The sequence below is a fragment of the Colius striatus genome, chromosome 2 (genome assembly GCF_028858725.1).
Source record: "Colius striatus isolate bColStr4 chromosome 2, bColStr4.1.hap1, whole genome shotgun sequence".
Classification (NCBI taxonomy): Eukaryota; Metazoa; Chordata; class Aves; order Coliiformes; family Coliidae; genus Colius; species Colius striatus.
In genome coordinates, this window is record NC_084760.1 from 111,860,836 (window position 1) to 111,883,156 (window position 22,321).

At 38.3% G+C, this 22,321-nt stretch overlaps 1 protein-coding gene across 1 annotated transcript in view; it reads right to left on the minus strand.

Moving 5' to 3' along the window:
* WDPCP (WD repeat containing planar cell polarity effector) overlaps positions 1–22,321 on the minus strand; it is a 105,053-nt gene that overhangs the window by 57,146 nt on the left and 25,586 nt on the right. Inside the window, exons 9-11 of the mRNA XM_061990440.1 lie at positions 15,221–15,830; positions 10,939–11,127; positions 8,310–8,433 (exon numbers count right to left, since the gene is read on the minus strand). Of these exons, the coding sequence (XP_061846424.1) occupies positions 8,310–8,433; positions 10,939–11,127; positions 15,221–15,830 (923 nt within the window). The remainder of the gene's footprint in view (positions 1–8,309; positions 8,434–10,938; positions 11,128–15,220; positions 15,831–22,321) is intronic.

Here is a 22,321-nt window from a genome sequence, read left to right on the forward strand (position 1 = left end):
CCTTTGCCAGGCTACTTATGAGTATAGATCTGCTACACGACCTCCATTGACCACTGACCATTTATTACTACTTTGTTTCTTACCTTTTAATGAATTACTTATCCATGAAAGAGGAGCTTACCACTTATCCTGTGGCAGCTTAGTTTCTTTAAGACATTTTGGTGGGAGACCTTCCAAAAAGGTCTTCAGTGGTCAAACTTTCATCAGTAGCAGCTGGATATCCATTACTGACATGATTGCTGGCATCAAAGAATGTGGAGTTTTGAGACATGACTTGCCTTTACAGAAATCCTGCTGACTCTCCCCCAATACAATGTATTTTTATGTATGTTCACATTTTTTTAAAAATGTAGTTTCTACTAATTTCACTGGTACAGAGGTTGGACTTACAGGGCCTGTAGTTCTTCAAGGTCTCTCCAACTGTGTTTTGAAAACTGACATCATATTTTCCACGTTCCTGTCCTCAGGTGCTAAAGTCATTCTAAATAAGAGGTTATACACCACAGTGTGTATTTTTTCTGTTTTACACTTGGCTACCTTTAGACATGATAGACAATTTTTATCTAGTATCAGTCATTTATATTACTGTTTATCTACAGCATAACCTCTTTTACTGATACTTCAACACTTATTAGTGTAAACTAAAAAACATCCTCATCTTCTCTGATCCTGGCCAACTGGTCAAAAGGACATTTTCAGAGAGATTTGCATGCCTATCTGCTTCTTGTGTCTTTCTGAAACCTTTCTTTGTATGTTCTTGCCATTCTTTGTGCCGCTCTCCTTCTACAGAAACTATATCTGAGCATGTAAGATCTTACTGTTAACTGGCCAGTAATGATGTGATACATGAGCTAGATGTTTACAGTGCAAATCATTCAATTTATCTTCAAACAGCTCATCTTTACATGGCTAATTTAAACTAATCAGGTAGGCTCCCTTTATAGTTAATTGATAGGGATAGGTACTGATGTTTGATTCTTCACATTTATCTTAGACATCTCCCTTCGATGGATTACTCATCCTTTGAGAGCCCATATCTTTATCCTAACTACAGAGGAAGCCCAGATGAGGGTGTAGGACATCTATAGTTTACATTATTAAGTCAGGAGAGGTGAGGTGCACCCCCAAAACACTAAATCTAATTATTGGACAATTGACTATTGCTTACTTCTGTCCTAAGTTTTACTTACGGTGTCCTTTCCTTAGCAGTCTATTTGGTTCTGAAGAACCATAAAAGGGAGGAAGACAGGAAGCCTAGGGCTGCTAGACTATCGAACTAGCTTTTCCTGGAGGGTACTGGATGGAAGTGGGAGAAAAGTCAGAAAAACAAAGCTCTTCGGGAAGGAAAACAAACATTTTTTTTTTTTTTTTTTTTTTTTACACACAACAAATGGATTACAGATTGCCAAGACATGTTCTGTTCTTATCTGATAAGCTGAGCTCATCACTGAATATTGTCAGTGAAAAGTATAATGGTGGGGCTCAGGAAGACTGAATGAAAAACAACTGTCTTGGTAAAGAGGTGAAATATGAATCCATCTGGAAAGAGTGAGAGAATGAAATTCTAAATTCAGGTTCTTGGTCAGGATCTGAAGAAGAGATTTTTGAGTGTTGCTCCAGAAAGGAGACGCCATTAGTGACTAGGCAGATAGGGAGGGAATCACTGATGACTGACAAAGGAAATCTGGGGCTGACTTACCGCAGCTGTTCAAGAGTGGAGATGTGTTAAGTATTTTTGAGGTTTTTTGGTGTATTTGCATTGTTTCTGTGTATAAGGTATGCCTAAAGCCCCTCAGATTTCAGGGGAATCACATAGCTGGTACAGCAGGAAAAAGCCACCTTGTGAAGGCAGATTATCAGTTACACAACACAACACTGGTCTCTACATGGGCTCAGCTTCTAAAAGTAGCAATATCAAAGCCAGATTAACCAGCATGTGGGAATAGCCTTGGCACAAAGAACATTAGTCCAGCGCAGCTACTCTGTGTTCCCTTTTCTAGTGCAGTCCCGTGGGTGGGGACGTAATGGAGAACTGGAGGACTTATGGCACCCAGGGCCACCAAGCAGCCATCTGTTGGCAGCTATGCAAAAGGGCTCCATATTAGAGTAGTTCTGGGACTCCTCTAAGTGTGTAGGAGGGGCCATTTTTCCCATGCTCCAAGCAATGTTTCCCACTTAGGTTCAGCAGAAGATCTTGCCCAAATGTCTGACAGAGATTTTTTTTATAGCTTATCTTCATGGGATATTATTCTCAAGCAATTATGTCATTTCATTTGTTTCCCCCTGCTCCGATTTTGCTCAATATTTCTTACACTGTAACCACCACTAGAGAATTGAATCCTGGAGCCATTCCTGTGGCATCAAAGCATCTGACTGAAATGGAAAACTGTATTGTGGAGATGGTTTAACAAAAAAAAAATCATTAGCAAAGGCATTCTAAACTTTCCTGAGATATTTAACGTCTGACTGCAAAAATAATCTAGTTCCATTAAATAGGTGCCTTTATTTCTTATTTCTAAAACAGGTCAAGAAGCATGACCAGGGGAATCTTTTCATGTGCAGTTCCATCACAGCAATTGAAATTCTCATTTATCAGTGCCACGGTAATATGAAAACCTTTGGTTTTGATCGTTTTCACAAGATGACAAAAAATGACTCTTCAAAGTTCTCTCCAGAAGGTGCTACTTTAGTCAGAATGCTGCTACTGAACTCACTCCCATAGAGATGAATTCTGCTCATGTGGCCACCATAGAGAACCTGACTGACATCAGTGGTCATTTTATCTGAAGGCATAATTTAATGCCTAATAGGTTACCTTATGAATATAAAAGACATTCTTAGTCCTGAACCATGTCATCATTAATGTTTATATATATTTTGTGACACACTACGTACCAATATAATTATAGATTCTACTTCTAGGGTGCTCTTAAAAAATATCATAAAAGCTCTTTGCTCACTCTGTCCCTCAGTTCCACAGAGCTGGCAGCAGGTGGGACTGGGAACTATTCCTATGGAGTTGAGGCATTTTTTCACCTTTGATTTAGGGTCCTATTTAGGACAGAATACCCACAGTGAATATCTACTTTGCAGATTGCAGTGTAGTGACACGGGAACCTGCTTACCAAGGGGTAGTCAGTACTGCATAAGTGATGTACCTACAGGGCAGAAGAGCTTTATTTTAGCTTTTCAAAGGCTGTCTTGGACTTAAGTGATAACTGACTGTGTCAAGGCATCATGTCAGGTAGAATAGCAGTACACTTCAGAACTCTTGAATAGTGGAGTGATTCATAAAAATCAGTACTAGCTGGAAGTGGATCTCCCCTGATGCTAATGACCACCTACTTTCTCATCTCCTTTATGAGTGTTTATTTACCAAGAAGCTCTATCAAGTTCCCTGTGTAAAGTCATATCACTTTATGAATGTTCTGCCCAACATGTAGCTAAATTCTTCTTTGCATTTAACCAGTAACATCTCATACTGAACACTGGAAAGTGTACACAAGGCTTCTGAGAAGACTTGTGAAGGAGTAAAACCAGAAACAGTAAAAAGGTGGTGGAGGTTTCTGGTTTTGAATTCACATAAAGAATTTTTCATGTATCCATCCGAAATTTTACCAGTGAATGTGATCAGAGCTGCACTTTGAACTTGAAAAGAAGCAAATGTACCACCTTGTTAGTTCTAACACACCTTTGCTTTGTAGGCAAACATATTTGTACCACGGGAAAAAAAAAAATCCCACCAATGACATTCTCCTAATGCCATTATCAGATAGAAAGGTGCAAAGAGTTTTGAATCTTAGTATTTTGCCATGTAAAATCAAACCATCTTTCAGCTGCATATTCCCAAACACAAGAAGAGAACTATGAAGGAAGAAGTGGCATAGCAGAAAGAGCTGTGGCTGAGTTTCTAATTCTATAACCCTTGAGCTGCATTTCAGACTCCACTTTCCAGACCAGCATTTACCTCCAGCTCATGCTATGTTACTTCCTGTCTCTCCAAGAGAGACAGAAAAATGTGAAGGAAACGGAGCAGGCATGTGTTTGTGCCTCTGTGCGTGTGTGTCAAACAAAGAAGATAATTTCATGCATTAGAAAATACGACAAGTATAATTTACGAATGCTTGATCAGAGTGAAGCAAAGCCATAAGTCAGCAATGCCATAGTTAACGAGTGAGAAACTATCCCATCCCATGCCACATTCAGTACATGGCTAGATGAGGCTGTTATACAGAGGCAGGGGGTTGTGCAGCCACTCCCCCATTACACAAATACATTTAGAAGGCAGTGCTAAACAAAAGGGTGGGGGCAAAAAGGTTACAGCTCCCCAAGGCTTCCTAATAAATCCACCTCCACATTTTACATAATGATATAATGCGTTACATTATTACAAGCAGTGACATCATAATAAAATACCGGTGAGTTACTCAAGTGGCAAGGAACACCTAAGATATATTTCTATACTTGTAATTCAGTTCCTGTATTTTTTAATTATAGATAAGGATTTAAAGTGAAAATAATTATTCATTCCGTAAATACTGTTGTAATGGATCCCTGGCATATAATTAAAAGGCCTTTAATTTGAATTTTGTATACTGAACGCCTGTTTTTGGAGGTATTCCATATTCTATATTCAAGGCCTATACCTGCAAAGCTCTAAGCCTTTATGTTAGTGGAAGCTGAAGATGCTGCATGGTTTGCAAATTTAAGAACTTAGCTTTTATAATGACAGAAACAAATAACATGGCTATGTCAAATACCTTGCAAGGCATTTTCCTTCCTTCCTTCTAATTGCAATCCATTTCTATCATGCTGTCAGTATTCTTTGGCCCACATCAGGTTGCAGGGCCATTTTCTAACCCATAGTTGCAATACAGGCAGTAATGATGCAGCATCTTCTTTCTGAAGGTGCTGAATACCTGAAAGAGGCTACCTACCATCACAGCGCACATCTAGCGTTTTCTAGAAACTGATCTCTCTGGTGGGAGAAAAATTGTTAACCTATAATCTCACCGATAATGGGAAAATGGATGTCTCCAGTTACTTGCAACTGGATATACAACCTTTCAGCCTAGAGAAAAGATTAAAATCATTGGCACGTGGTTATTACTAGGTGAGGATAGCCTTTCTGAAAAGGTAACTGTATTTCTCAATTCTAGTAAATACAGACACTCACATCTTTAAAAGTACAACAATAACTGGCACCTTTCTGGCAGACTCGGCAGGCAGGTCAAAGATTGTCTCAGCATGCAGAATGAATTAATATTTCTCTCCCAAGAGTGGGTCCTTCTAGAAAAGGCTTGAGGCAGATTGGTGGGGCATTCAAATGAAAGGTGGAGGGGGGGGTAAAAACTTTTGTTTATATGTTCATTTTTCAGATTTAGATCTAGAGTCATTTAAGTGTTTTAATCTCATATGAAAGTCTCTGCCCTTCTCTGTCCGTCCCTCATGTGCCCGGTCTCCACTGCAGCCCACTACACACATCCTAAACTGTCTTCCCCCATCTCCTTCTGTATTCTCACTCTGCTCTTTTGCAGGACTCTGTACATCCTCATCCCTGTCTTTAAGCTTTTATCTCAAATCCCTTGTATTCTACTTGTGCTCCTAACCCCACTTTCCTCACTCTTCCTACCCCACTTCTGAGTTTCTCCCAGTATGTTTTAGCTCCTTATCATCCAAATTCAACTTCTGTGCTTCTGTTGCTTGCTTTCTCTGAAGCCCAAAGGAGATGTAGGAGGCCCTACTCCAAGAAATACTTTAAAAATATCAGCTGTATTTATAGTGCACGGAATTTAGGAATCACTATATTTCCTCCACTTGTTGCTGCAATAGGGTACAAAATGATCAATTTGTTTTTTATCTTCTCATGCTCACAAGAGAGTAACAAACGTCCCCTAGTGCTGCATCAAGTTGGCATTGACAACAGTTTACAGTGCTTCTGCATTCAAGTCTTCTTGTTTGGTCATGCAGATACATCTGTGGTAATAAAAATTCATTCCAGAGAGATTCATTAAGTATTTGTAACTAGTCTGAAGGTATCCAGTACTAAATGGATAAGGGTAGAAAGGTGAATAAAAGTAATAACAAGGGTTGAGACAAAGAGCATAAACTGCCTTAAAATGTAGTCTTCCTGGCACTCAGATCCAGTTGCTGTCTCTGACAGATAACTGGGAGGACTACTCCATTGTCAGCATTCTCATAGACATAATATTGTGTCATGAAAAGGTAAGAGCATAATTCTCATCTTGCTTTTCTTCCTATTTTGAACATACAGTTGTAACTGCAGGCCGGCAGAAGCGACTTGCCTTGCTGGCTCCTCACAGATGGATGTAAGAGCAGAGGGTGCAACTTTCATGTGCCTGAAAGAATTAGTGAGCATTGTGCCTCCCTACGATTCTCCCAGATACTGCACTGCACCTAGATGGCATTCTCTCACCCAGAACCATAGTTTACCATTCCTCCAACAAATCTGTAGTACTCTCTACTTAGCCTACATTCAAATCATTCTAGTCACTTAAGAAAACATCTAAAAGGAAATAAACACCAATTAAGGCACAGCCACTTTAATACAATAAAGATCAGCTCTGAACATCATTTCCTTGCTTTCTGTCAGATAAATCTCCCATTTTTGAACATTTCATTTTGTACTTAGATTATATCTTCTCAGATAAGCTTTAAGAACTACCATCTGTTCTGCAGCAATCACATGATCCTATCACTTTGATTTAGTTGAATACAAATCCCTTTCGACAATAGGGAAACAGCAAAATAACACACATTTGTTCCACAAACTGCCACAACTGTAGATTGTTCAAGGGCTGCTTTATAGTGGAGGCAAAGACATACCTCTCCCACATACCTCCTGTTTGTGCCCTCATACTGTCCAGGCAGTGTTCTGACACTGAAGCTTCTTGTTTGCTAGGGGGATTGAGTCAGTGTTTCAGCTGTGTTCAGCAGCCCCAAGGGCTGAAAGCTTAGCCAGGGCCCCATGCCTCTGCATGCCTGCTAGCATTTGGAAGCAAATCCTGAGTCAGAGGGAATACACCTTTCTCTTGCAGATGGAAGAGCACTATAGTTACACCTCTCAGCAATCTCTGAGGCATTCTTTCCGCATCTGTCCTCTGCAGGCAACTGGCCCACAGCCACTACAGTTGGCTATTGCAGCAACAGATCTTCCCTGCTGGTTTCTAGGAGAAAGGCAAAAGCAGAGTTTGTACCCACTATTGTGGCCACATCTATTAAGAAAACTCCAGTGAAAGGCTGGTGCATATTATGCAGACATTTGGAGCATTCTTCCACTTAGAATAACTTCCCCATTGGAATGGACCTGTTTAGCAGAAAGACCATCCTATTCAGATTCAAAATGCAGAGACAGTAAAAAAATATTTCTCTTTAAGATCTGAAAGAAGCACAAACTGTACCATCAAAGTAACTTGCAGTTCCTAGCTTTGCATATGCAGATAATGTATGTAACCTGGATGAATCACTGAAAAAAAGTGCATTGCAAGTTACATCCATCTACACTGCTCCTCAAAAAGGTGTTATAAACATTGTATCACTCAGGAGGTAATTTCTCCTTATTTTCACTCACTGGATAATTCTCAGAGGGAATGCTTCGGCTGCATCTGTGGTTGAACATATGAATCAGTTAAACTGCTGTATACTGATGTTTAAAACTGACTGAAATTTAGACTATTAATTTATTATGAAGGAGAAAAAAAATAAAGCGAGAAATCAGTGTGCTATAAATTCTAGCTGAATTTGGTACTGAAACTCTTCTAAGGTCATGTAATTTACAAACAAATGCAACACATAATTTTATCCTCTTACTGAAAATCCACTGAAAATTACTGGAGTAGGAATTTCTGTATGGTTACTTTGAGGATGAAAAATAAAAATGCTCAGATTTAAATGGTGCAAGACAGCTCAAAAATGTCTTGGAGCACACACTGTTCATTTACCTTTTAGAATCTATTTAAACTCAGTGTTTTCTCCAATTTGTAAGCTGTCTCAGTAGCTAATCTGCAAGCAGTTGGTGAGCATAAATCTCTCCAAATCATGCTAGCTTTTTTCTATCAAGCTAAAAGGGAAAGGGGGATTCATTTAAAGTGTATTGATGATAGAAGAGCTCTGAATAGCATTTTACCTGCAATACTCAAAAGAAACGAAGTGCAAGTTAAACAAACAGTAACAATGAATGCATTTTTTTCAGGGGTGGTCCTCTTGGAAAATGTTAACCACATTAAAGGAGGCAGTTATTGAAAAATGCAATTAATTTTAAGTTGATAGAAGCTGAAACTGTCATTCACCTGAGCAGGTGGTGGAAGAACCTTCTTGCATATCTGCTGATTGGGTCCCTGTACTCCAGCACGGTTTCATCCAAGAGAGGTCGTGTTGGAGCATAAAAGGTTCCAAGGCTTGCCTCAAGCTGTGCTGTGGAGTTTAAACACAGCGGCAGTGAAACAAGGGAAACTGCTTCAATTACAACAGGTTGCTCATGTTTGCAGTCTGTCAAATCCCTCAAATACTGATGAAATGTGATGTTGTAGGATAGATGAAATTAAAATATGACAGATTGTACAAATACAAATGTGCATATAAACTTTCACTGTAAGGCAGAGTTAACAATGACTTTGAGCAACAGAAGTTGTCAAAAGGATGAAGAAGTCTGTAACACATCAAGTTCTCACCAGCAGCGTACAATTAAAAGTGACTCATAGGAACAATACAATTTGAACAAGTTTGTCCGGTGGAGATCAACTCTCAATTAGCTCATATCATCTTTGTCCTCTTAACCAAGCAACACGGAAGTTCACTTTTTTCAGGGACTATTGTGCTAGGTCAATGGGTGACAAAACCCTTCTCCTGATGGCCTTCAGGTCTAAGGAACCTCCTTCAGTTCACAGTTCTCTAAAAACTTTAAATAAAAGGGTGGAGAAATCCTAAGGGTTTGACTCTCCTACAGCATGTAGTGGTGGGAAAGAGGATGTCCTGTCTTGCAATCAATAAATCAATAAAATAATGCAGAAGTTTTCTCTGCTGTAAGTACTTTCTGACTGCTATGCTCTACAGCTGGAAGTTCAGGCATTTTTCTACATGTTTTTAATACAAAATCATAACTAAAACAAGAAAATACACAGTATGTGTTTGTTTAACTATCAATATTTATGTTTTGTGACTTCTGCTTGAGTGTTAACGTGTAGTCCAAGTCGTCATAGACAGAAGAGGGAGAATTTGCTATAGATTTGCTATATGGGTTCTCCTTTCTGACTGATCAGATCTCCTTTCTGCTAATCAGAATTTTGTGTGGTCTTTAAAAGGAAAACATAACCTACTGTCTCATTAGGCAGAAAAAAACCTCATTGATTTGCTTTTATTGAGGTCTCTTTGAACCACCCATTTCAGTATTTAGTGATAATGGTTCTTTATTTCCAAGCATAGTTCCGTTTTATTTTATTAGGCTTGATAGCACTAAATGTGCTAATAGTACTGTGTTAGGAACACAGGCGAACTGTTAGTAAATTAGGTTTTGCATTATCTTGAATCTAGACAGTAAGATAAGTTGAACTTTAAAGGTATTTTCTTTCAAAGCAGCAGTCAATTTAGATTAAAATTGAATACAGCAGTACCTTTGCAAAAACAAGCCATGCTCTCTTGCCATTGCTGTTTTCTTGACAGCGTGAAATATTTCAACGTACGTGGAATAGGAGTAACTACCAGCACAGTTATAGATTCATTAGATAGCCCAGCTTGATGTTGAAGGCAGAATAAAGACCTCAAAGATAACTGCCCCATTGCTATAAATAAAAGGCCCCACTGGGTTTTGCTAATAAAAAAGAAAACAAATTACCATGCCAAATTTGTTAGATTCATATAGAATAACTCCCGGACAGAATGAAATTCTATCTGCTGTAAACAGCATTAGGGAGCTACATGGGGGAAAACACACAGACATCCATTTATAATATGCATATTTTTACAAGAGTTTGAAAACCAGCCCTTTCATGGGTCCTTTTAAAAACATGTTTTATTTACAACTGATATGCTGTGTTTGCAATGCAGAGATTTTTAAACTCAAGACTCCCCAAAACGGGATAGCTGGTAGTTTGGCAGCAAAGTAGGACACCTTGGAGTTTTTCTATCATCAAACACACCAGAATTCTAAGTATTCCTTCTTGCCACAAAAGATGCCTGGTCCCCAGCTGTCTGCCTGCTAGACTGGAGGATAACACCTTCTCAAGGCTCTTCAAACCTTGAAGTCTATTGAATTTCACGATAGACAGCAAATCAAGAGGGAGGCATCAGCAGAGATTGAGGCTGAACCTAAAATTCATCATTTCTTGTGTGGGAGCCCAGCTACTGCTGCAGGGGGCCAGACGATTACAGTGAGGACAAATGCTCTAATCCTAAAGGAGGCAGCAGAGGACAGTGTATTCAAAGCCTTTGGATCTTGTAATGAAAGAATGACCCTTCAAAGGCACCTTAGAAACCATACTAAAATTGCTTGTCCCTGTTGAAGGAAAACATCCTTTCTTAAGCTGGTTTCAGCATGAATATATAACAAACATTTGAATCCTATACTGACTAACATTAGTCTGTCACATAAGCTAAATGTATGTAATCTGTTACATCACTTATAAGACAGTATTATATGTATTAAATCATGCCTATACCATATATATATATATATATATATATATGCATCATTTCACTGTCATTATTGATACAAATGAAGTAAATTGCAATAAATGCACGGATCCTGATATTATTGAAATGACTTCTCTAAGTATGATATTTCATTATGGAGTACCATAATCTGGCTGACTGCCTGCATTCCCACAACTGTCTTCTTTATAAATTCAATAAATCTATTGTCATGATCAACATATAAATTACAAAGGCCACAAAAATAATTTAAAAATACCGTCAGTCTCTTACCTTCTCTGTCTGGTGTAAGCTTTTGTTTAAGAAGGTGATTGACAATGGCACTCAAGCATATGTAACACTGACGACCCATTGTGTTCCAGTTCATTGTGTTCAGGACATTAATTGCCTCATGTACCTCATCATAACGAATGTACTGGTGGATGATTTCCACAAGGCCCAGCTGTCCTCTTGTGATCACACCTTTAACAGGAAACATTAAAACCAAAGACAGTGTTATGAGTATGTAAACCAGTAGCTGATCACTTTTCAGAACACTAGAAATAATTGTTGTTGGTTAAAAATCGAGAAGTTTAACTTTATGAGTTTCACTATTAAATTTTTATGTGAGAGAGCTCCTTATCATCTTGGTGTATTTATCCTGAGGGTGCTTTGCAGAGTAGAGAAAAACCATGAGCCAACTTCACACAAGGAGGCTGACACAATGTGTCCAATACCTGAGTGCCAACCTCATATAAGTTTGTTTTAAATATGATAGAAAAAGTTTATTTGCAGTTTATCATTATTGTGTTGGAGGTAATAAAATTAAATTCCTAGCACCTCTTTCCTGTAGGGAATTACTGAAGGACAACACTAAAAGATAGCACTTGTTTCATACCTATGCAAACGAATTTACAGCAGCTCAAACTCTAAAGCAGCAGTTATTTAACTACTCTCCATATTGCGATTGCTCTAGAACTTCCTTCTGCCTTGGCAAAATTCTCTGAGAGAAGCAGTCTTCTGTGAGGGGATATCAACATTTAGGGACTTTTGAATTACAGCTGCACATGAAACCAAGAACGTGCTTGCCATACAGGAAAAAACCCAAGTGACACGTTGCTCACTCCATGAGAACAACATTTATCTACAGCACTCTTATCTCTGAAAAGTAGAAATAAAGACTCTCAAATCTTCTTGACTTGTAGGTCTCAGCTTCTGAACAGAAAAGGTTCAAAAAAATGTTACTTATTGTCTCTAACTGCCCCTATGTGTGACATAGGCCACACATGGCACTTCAGCGATTCTTGCTTGCTTCAGGTCACTGTGCTGGTGTATATTTTATCACTTCTGCTCCAGATATTAGAAGGAGACCAGAATAAATTTACTATGCACCTCTCTTTAAATAAAAACATAACTTTTTTTCCCCCTTAATTTATATTCTGATGCCATTTCTTAGGAGGTAATTTCAAAGCAAAAATTCTGATGAAAAAGGGAACAAGTTGAATTTCAATATTGATATCAAAGCCAATGGCTGGGGAAAAAAAAAAGTCTGATAACAGAGAAAAGCAGACCTGATATATAGAAAGCATACCTCACAATATTTTCATACATGTAGCTGTAAATGTTGTTTGTGATGTAAAGGAAGAACTAAAAAAAAAAAAAAGTAGAGGAAAACATCTGACTTTAGCTCAAGGACAAGTAAACTGATGTAAACTTGTATATGCAGATCTGATGGCTTGGGAAAAAAAGCTTACATATTTCTAACAGAGAAATACTTCAGTTTGTTAGTGTCACTAGAGAAAAGACGTGGTTTTCTCTTGTATTTCACTTTACATTTGCATGTATTAAAGCCTACAGACATTACACTGTGTAACAGCCATATTTAATGTTTGTATGTGTGATAATATCTAATGGTAGAATTTATTCTTCCTAAATGTTTAGTGTTTTTAAAGTATTACATTAGTTGAGCAATCTTCGCTTTAATCACTAAGTAAAGAAGAAAATACTTATTGGCATGATAATTAAATATAATACTCTATTTAAAATGTTTTTTGAGGTCAGCAATGCTGAACCACTGGCACCAGTACCAAGTTTGGCATTATCTAATATCTGGGCTGACACTAATGACAAGAAGCCACAATGCTTTTGAAAATGAGTTTGGCATTAGTCAACACAAATATTTGCCATTAATGTTTGAGGGTAAATTTAATACTAATCTTTTCCTGAAATAAATCTGGCTAGACAGCACAACAGAGAATTCACAGAACTTGTCCCAAATCACATGTCAGCTGAAAGTTAAAAATGTATTTGCCTATTCTCATTGACATAATTTTTAGGAGTGTTTAGTGGGAAACAATTCCAAGCCACAAGTTAATTGTAGATTTTATTTGAGTCCTGAATGCCTGTGTGTGTTTTGCTGTCACAAACCTCTACATTTTCCATACTATTATTCCATTTGCATTATTTCTTAAATAGCAGAGACCTAAAAACTGCTGAGGTTAGGAGGAAGGGCTGACTAATCAATACAGCGTTATCTTGGTAGTGTGGCAAACTGAGAAGAGTAAAGCTGAAAACCAGGATCCAACAGAGAACAGCATATTTTTGCAGAATGGAATAAAAAGAGGAAGGGAGGGAGGGATAGAAGAGAGCTTTGCCTTCTTCCTAGAAGAGATTTTACAGTAATTATACAGAATGAATTTTAAAATGTGATAACTTTCAGCTGTAGAGGTCAACATCTTCCCATTTGGATGCTTGACTTCTCCTGGGTGGTACGCTTCCAGGCAACCTGCTTGGGAAAAAGAGGTGACAGCCAACTCACTGCCTAATTGATTTAGGAACAGTGCCCAGGGAGACAGTCCAATTAAGTTTACAAGCTGGCAATTAGCAGGAAGGGCCTCTAAATCCCTGCACTGAGAGCCTGTTTGCCTTCGAAAGAACATAAATGTGCTAAAGATAGCAAGGGGAAAGCTGTGCTTTCTGGAAAGCTGTTGTGAGGAAACCCCACAAGGGAGGACTGAAGAAAAACAAGGTAGATGTGGGTAGAGTGCCTTCTGCTTGACAGGTAAGAGGTAATTTAGAGTTTGGGGTTTTTTTAATGGCCAACATGCACTAAAACATCAAATAGCAGTTATAATTAGTGTTCTGGGGTACTCTGCAACTATTAAACCTGCCATTGAACATAATGCAGCTGAATTATCTCAAAATAAATGATAAATTGGAAAGAGGTTTTTAATAGGTTTTTTTGGGTAACTGTAATAATCTGGATTGACTCTTTTAAAACTATACAAGTCAATGCAACATAGTTGTTGCAAACATCTTATTATATTAATTTACCTTTTTGTAGTGGCATGGTTAAGTTATTAAATTTAGTCTTTTGTATGTTTAGGTCTGCAGTACTTCTAGACAGGATTTTCCTCCACAAAAGCACATGCTGGTCTCATGAAGTAAAATAAAGTAGATTTTCAAACCTCACTGACACCTAGGCTTTGGGTTTATTTTAAAAAGACTTCTTCCTAATCTCAACAGTTTTATACAAAAGAATCATAAAAAAACCCCCACTCCTGTAAAGATCTGCAAAGGCAGTGCTGTTTCCTTGGACAGACAATGAGCAAAATGCTGAAGTTTTCCAGGATGAGTATATTTGACATGGCTGTCTGCCTTGCCTAAACACTGGCTCGGTAGTCAGAAGATTTAAGCATGATTGTTTTTTTAGCTCTCACAGTGGGTTTGCACCGCTGTAACTTGCTTGACTTGAACGGAATGAATACAGTTCCCACTGATGAGCAACTGCAGGGGTTTTATTCTTAGTTCAGCCACTGACTCATTGTGCTTGGAAAGCCTTTTAGCTTTCCTCTACTTGTTTTTGTTATTCTGTGTGTAAAATGACGATAGTTACCAGTTTACTCTCTTAAAGTCTCCTTACATTTAAAATGAGAAGTGCTATATAAATTCTAAAGTTAATGCTATTACTTCTTCTTTATTCACTCAGTCCTGGCAAATTAATTGAGAGACCAAACTTCTGTAAAGGTTATAAAAACCTTCCATCTTGTGTGAAAAACCTTCAAGAAAAGAAATGGTGTAACTTCATGTACTAAGTCAGGAAGAACAGTGTACTGTGACAAATATACATTGTAATGGAAAGGGCAACTACATCAAACACACAAAAAGATAATTTAGGAAAGAAAATAGCATTGCTGTTCTATAATTTAATACAGCTTATTTTACCTTGTTAGGAGTATTACTACAGAATGACAGAATTCCTAAAATGATGTACTACAGACTAAAATCATTTTCCACACAAGAAATTGTTATGCTTTAACAGGGAACGTAATGGGACCTTGATCTAACAACAGCTCGAGGTCTTATTCTCTCAGACCCCGTATGTAAAGACATTACGTAACTGTGCAACACAATTACCGCCTTGGTTCACATCTTCACATCATATCATTGAATCATGTACTCTTAAGGCTCTGGTCCCAGGAATCTAAAATGAAGATGCTTCAAAGTATAAAAAACTTGTGAGGTACAGACATTTCCTTGAGAGCTCAAGGTTCAACAGATGTGCTCAGCAACTTACCAAGTTTAAAATGAAGTACTCCTAAGGGTCCTTTGTCGAATCTAACCAACAAAAGATCATGAATATCCATGCCACTGGTGCTGGCAGATGCAACCTGAGGAGCAGCCCACTGGATCTGGATGAGGCTGCTAGGCACGTTAAAGTGTTTACTGAATTGCAGAGTTGCCTCAGGTGAATAATCTTGAGCTACAAGCTGAATTTTAATTGGGGACAGTGCTGTGTCAAAAACTTGCAGCTCCCCTTGAGAGCTGCCAACCATGAATATGGCTCCAGAAGGATGGTAGGTTATTAAGGCAGGCAGCAGTTCTGCTTGGGCTAACAAAGTCACTTGGTTGTAGGCTTCAAACAGAATTATTGACGAATCCTCACAGCCCAGGACTAGTTTGTCTTCTGTAACATCTCTGCAACAGCTGATGGCCTTGGATTGTAGCGGTATTCTGGTGACTGTGGCACACTGAATTTTGTTCCGAACACACTTGTAGATGCAGCTGTCAGCCATGGGCTTTTTGTCTGCAGAGATGGAGTGCTCTACTGTGTAAACCTGATAAGGCTGATTAGTGCTGAAGCTTGCATCAAGCGGATCCCATTCCGTGCGGATATAGCTCAGAACCTGAAAAAAATCCAAAAAGTCATTTGTAATGATTTCATCTGTCTTTGATGACTTAGACTGCTGCAAATATGCTATTTTTTTTTTTTGCTCACAGGTCAGTAAGCTGAAAGAAATATGCATTTTAGAAATGGAGTTGTAAAACTTACTGTTTTAAAATGTTAATTCCTTGGATTAAAAAAAAACCCCTGCAATACAGTCTGAGCCACATTTGTCCCAAGTGTGTATATAATATCTACATATAATATATATAATACCTATATATAATATACATAATAGGTTAACAGAATGGAAGGTAAAAGAAAGGATGGTCCTAACAGCACTGTTATAGAATCATTTGCTTGGAAAAGACATTTAAGATCATCAGTTTCTACCACCAACCTCACACTGCCAAGCCCATCACTAAGCCATGTCCCTCAGCATCTCATCTACATGTCTTTTCAGGATCTCCAGGGATGAGGACTGCACCACCTCCCTGGGCAGCCCGTACCAGTACCCTCTCAGTGAAAAAGTTCTTCCTAATCTCCAATCTAAACCTCCTATTCTCCAGACTAACCACCCCTACTTCTCTCAGCTGCTCCTCATCCAACTTGCACTCCACACTGTTCACCAGCTCCATTGCCCATCTCTGGACCAGCTACAGCACTTCAGTGTTTTTCCTGTAGTGAGGGGCATAAAACTGAGAAATGAACACCTGACTGATCTAAGAATAACTGATTATTCACAAGTGAGGGGGGGGGGGGGGGGGAAGAAATAAAAAAAATTCTGGAAAAATTGAAATAGGTTACTCTGAGCATCACACAGGATTTTTTATAATTTGCTCTGGGCAATGGTTACAAAAAATATTACAATCCAGTGGCAGAAACAATGGCATGTTTAAACAGTCTATACTATATGTTGCCAAATGAGTAGGTGGTACATATTCTTTGGTACCACATAGATGCAGAATAAATGAATTTGTGATAGCAGAAACAGGGAATCATTTAGAGGTACTTGAAGGCTGGATGGACTGGAAGAAGAACAGAAAGGCAGAGTATGATACAAAGACAGCAGCTGGCAAAGAGAGAGAATCTGTAGTGTGAAAACACAGGATGCCTCAAAGTGCCAGAGGCAACAGTGGTGATCAATGAAGATTCATGTCCTATAACATACAGGTTTGAGCAAGAGGTGGTGTACAGGAGCTGCTCCGGGAAACTGTGGGAGAAATACCAGCTGTAAGCAAGTTACAGATCAGCTTATGCTCTGAGAGAGAGAGAAAACTAATGTCTCTAGAAGAATGTGAATAGTGGAAGTCAGTCAGAAACTTGCTGGTGTTTGTTCATGCAGAAATAAAGAGTGAAAGGAAAATGTCAAACTGAGCCAATCCCCACCCTCAGGTAGACCCACAGCATTCTTCACGCTATAAACTAAAGCTGCTGACCTGCCACTAATTTTGGAAGCCCCTTCTTTTGAATCCAGGTGGTATGCAAGTACCATTTACACAGAAAGGGGTAATAAATGTCATTAAAAGGTAGAAAGAGGGCGAGGGAGGAAACTTGGACATTTCAGGTTGAAAACAGAAATGCACACATAACATTAAAGCAGCTTAAATTTGACTTCCACATATCACATGATAAACTGAACACATAATTTAGCCTTTCATCCTGCAAAGGAGGACAACAAGAAGTTAAGATGTTTTTTGGCATACCACTGATTACTTCAGTAGCAACTGATGAATCTATGAACAAGTTACTCCGGATGTTGATCACATTGATTAGGATATTTTGTTCTGACAATTTACTTATTTTATCAGCAAAGGGTTTCTTATTCAAAAGAAAGCAAATAAGAATTCTTGCAATTCTGTAGCTGAAAACCAGCTGCCAGTTCATACAAAAGTCTCAGCTAGATGAGTAGTTAGCGATATGTAAAGAACCACTTCATGCAAAAGCATCTAAACTAGAAGTCAATGCATCTGACTTGTGAACACCAGTTAAATCAATTTCAAAGAGTAGTGATCTATGAAAATATATGCCAAGAGGAAATAAAAGATTAAGTTATTTCTGTAGTCTGAAAAACATTTTCTCACCTCCACCATTCCCTCGCTAATGGTTTGGCCTCTGCAACAAGTCATTTATGCCCACAAAGTGTGCAGTGGAAACTGTGCAGATGTTAGAACTGCTAAAATGTGTCACTTAAGGTGTTAAATTGCATAGCAAGGAAACCTGTAAAAGAGGTTATTGTGGACAAAGGATCACTGTGACCACAGAGCTCTCTAACCCCAAATAAAGACAAGGTGAAGTGTTATCGTTTGTTCTGCAGTTTTCCTAAGAGTATGTATAGAGATTCAGGTAGCTGCCTTTCAAAAATGTGGAATAGTAATCTTGCCCAAGCAAGTCTTCAAAGCTTCCATAACTTCAGTGAAATGAGCCTTGAGGCCCTCTGGGACTCAGGTTTCTGTCTTCCTGTGGCAGGTTTCAATGCACTGCATTATTCATCTACATATTTTGATACAAATCCACTGTTTCTCTCTGGACATCTTTTCACAACCTACAAGAAAGTCACAAAGATTCATACAATCATCAAGCACATGAAAGCACTATTAGATTTGAAGAGAGACTGGTCTTGAAGGTTAAGACAGTAGAGAAGAAAATACGTGAAACATGGATTTTCCAGCTTTGCAGATGTGACTGCTAGAAAACAACAATGGAAATAGCCCCAGAAGAAAAAAATGTTGTCATCTGTTTGAGAGTCAGGAAGTAAAATACAATTAATAATTTCATTCTGCCTTATTAAAGCAAAAGTCGCACAAAATATTGCTCACTACTATTGAACTTAAAAGAAAGCAAAATCTTATGCTTTGGAGGGCTAATTTAATGAGCCTTGAGATGAGAAGCTTGCTAGCTTCTGATAATTTGGAGAGTAAATCTTTGAAATGAAGACTAGGGTAGGGCTGGTTGATGTATATAATACAATTCTAAAGTAGCTCCTGCAAGGAGAGTAATACTATGTGCTGCACTTAAAAACGTACATTTTGACATAACATTTAGACAAATTAGGCTTAAAAGAAACTTTTCTAGACACTACTATATACATTCTGGCTGAAAAGAAGAGAAACATTTATCCTCAGATTGGGAAAGAGAAGTTGCTTCTCATGCACCAGTAGCCTTATGTGCCTCTGGGAGGAAGAGTACCAAGCTGAGGCCTCTTTGTTCTAGTTTCCACTTTTGCTGGATGTAACTGATCTTTGACACTGAAAAGGTGAAAAAAAAAAAGGGATGTTCTTTTTCATCTGAGAGGAAAGATGAGTTTCTCTGTCAGAAATTACTTTTGTTACTAATTCTTCATGCCACTAACAGGAAAATAAAGCAGAGACACATCACAACTGCAAAAACTTGTCAATATGGCTAAGTTAATGCTTTTGAAAGATAAGGGTTCTAACAATCAAAACATCTTTTTTTTCCCCAAGGAGATAGTACTCCAATTGGCACCAATTGTTCTTGTACCCTGGTAAGCAGCCCCATGCTAGCAAATGTAGTGCACATAGTGCTTTAGCAATCCATTTAAAGGAATCCACTGGGACCACTTTCCAGTGAGCAGTATTTCTCTGGAACACTGAAGGGGAACATTACAACAGCAATATATCTTTAAGTTAACAAAGCATTTGCTCAGAGAATGGGAAGGCAAAAGCTGGAGGACTTCCCTGAGAAGTGAGTAGGACAACTATAGGTTAACATAGAGGAGGGGACAGGGCAGTAGAAAGCCCTTTTTAAAGCTAAAAAGAGCCCATAATATCACATGGTGGGGTGTATAATCCATTCAATGTTCAGAGCTTTCCATAAGTCTTGGACTAAACACGTAGCCTTGGATTTCAAGGGCAAGATTTCTGGAAATACTTTGCATGAAGTAAAACCATTTCCTTTCTGTAAAATAACTAAATAAAGAATAAGAATTTTCTAAAATCCCTTTTAGTTTTGTGACACGTTTCCACAAAAATATAGTGAATATATTTAAATATTGCCCACATAATTTATGCATATTTCCCTTATTAATGTGGCAGTTATGCACCACTACTGCATTTATTTTGTTTTCCTCTTTCAGCTCTGGCCTGTGCTCTTTGTCAGCTGATCAGCAGTATGAGGGATACTACACACGTCAAATTCTCAGATCCCAAAGCCAGAAATTGTAACAATCCAAGTAAAGGAATCTGTTAATCTTGGGAAATAAGGGTCCTGAATTATGCTAGTTAAAATGCTTTCATTTTAGGTTTGAAAGAAATAACAGCAGTAGCTTGCGTGGGCAGTATCACTCTTCTCCGTGCAAATCTTTGAACACTTAAAATTGAAGTATTTTGCATAGAGTGCTGGGAAAGGATAAAGTCCTTATATCAAAACAAGTGAGAGTTTTAACCACTAGTTCTTAAGCAGAAAATTGGCTTACCAGGCAGATAAAAAAAGAAAACAAAAGAAACAGAGAAATAAGCTTGGTGTGACTGAATTGTGTGTCTTTCAGATGAGAAAAATGTTTGATTTATTTCATGGATGTTAAAAAAATGCTTATTTAATTTCACACAGTGAGGCTCCAAATAACAATAAGACTTTAATTAGAAATGTAGTGTAGTGCACACTGGAGCAGAAGAATTTTAAACACAGCACTGTGAAGATGGAAGAACAAAAAGCTCTCTATTTTTAGACATTTCTAAAATAAAAATGCAACGCTCCTACTCTAGCTTACTTACTTGGCTGCATTGTATTTACAGTCCCACATGCAACGCTGTTATTTAGATCTTCAGCCAACATTTATTCTTATTTTCTTTCAAAAATGTATCATGTCAGTCTTTAAACCCATATTATTCATTGAACTTTTAACCCAGTGTGACATCAAGGATTTTACATTCTTTGCTATGTGTGTGCAGGAGGTATTTCAGCTATTCAGTCACACACCATAGATGGGTTTTTTTCTGAGTGCTACAGTAATTGTAGGATAGCTCACTCATAAAAGATCTGCTGTGTTTATTTGGCAGGTTTGAGGCACAATGTGGAAACAGTAACTATTAAACATTACCTCTTGGGAGAAAGAAAAATAATATTCGCTCTCAGGCAAATTACTTTTTTTTCTACGAGACTAAAGTATAATTTCAGTGATTCACAGTAGCACTAAATGGAGTGAAAATAAACATGGCACAGACAAATGCAAAGTATTACAGTAACTGAGTGCTGGCAGCATCACCTCCTGATAATTTATGTTTAGAGAATAAAGTTCATGTTGATTTTAACATGACTTTCTCTCAAAGCGTTTAATCCAAGGATGATTTCACATCCGATCCTAGTTATTCAGAGCAAATTGTTTGAAATGATTTCTGGAAGATTCCTTTTCTAGTTATAAAATCAAAATACTAGCATTATCTCCACGGGGAGACAATTTAAATAACATTTTTTATCGCTGGTACTTTAACAAGGGAGAAACAAACAAATCCCAAACAATTAAATAAATGGGAGAATGGATGAGTTTACTGGAGGGAACCAATGCAGGCAAGAAAACTGACAAAGGTTCAACAGACAATAGTCCTGCAGCAACATGCATATGTGTGCGTAGAAATGTACATTGCACACCAAAACAAAGTCATATGTTAAAAAGAAAAAAATTATCTACTCTTGCCTTCTGAGACTGCATCTGGAATATTGTATCTAGTTCTGGGCCCATCAATTCTAGAAGGACAGGGAGCTGCTGGAGAGAGTTCAGCGCAGGGCCACAAAGATGATGAAGGGAGTGGAGCACCTCCCTTATGATGAAGGGCTGAGGGACCTGGGGCTCTTTAGAGCTTGGGGAGACTGAGGGGTGACCTTATTCATGTTTACAAATAGGTAAAGGGCAGGGGTCAGGAGGATGGAGCCAGGCTGTTCTCAGTGATGTCCAATGACAGGACAAGGGGCAACGGGTACAAGCTGGAACATAAGAGGTTCCAAAGAAATGTAAGGAGGGCGGGAGCACTGGAATGGGCTGCCCAGGTGGGCTGTGGAGGAATACTGTCTACCTTTATCTCTAATAGTAGCAAATGTTAAAACAAATCCACGTGACAATTCTAATCAAATTTATAGCATATTCAAAATGGAAAATGTATTTCCTCCATTAAGTTGAAAAGCTGCTCAAATATACAGTACCCCAAATAGCGTATGGACAATGTGAATCATCCCAGTGCAGAACGTGTAGTTGCAGGATATTATCATGATGAAGGGTTGAGTTATCTTGTCCCAGAGCTATTCCTGTCATCATCCTAATATGCACTCTTCTGGTGGGCAACAAACATCACTCAGAAAATTAATCCAGGGAAGAAGTAGTGTCACCTAAGTAACCCATTTACTTTTGCTCTGCCACAACAATGTTAGTAGCTGGCAGATCTTTTTTTGTGGTTTCCACAGATCAGTACCAAGGTGCTGTAGAACAGCTGTGGGCAGCATCCATTCATTTCCTTTGGCTCGGCTGACTTTTTCACAAACCCAATACGTCAAGCAGCTCTT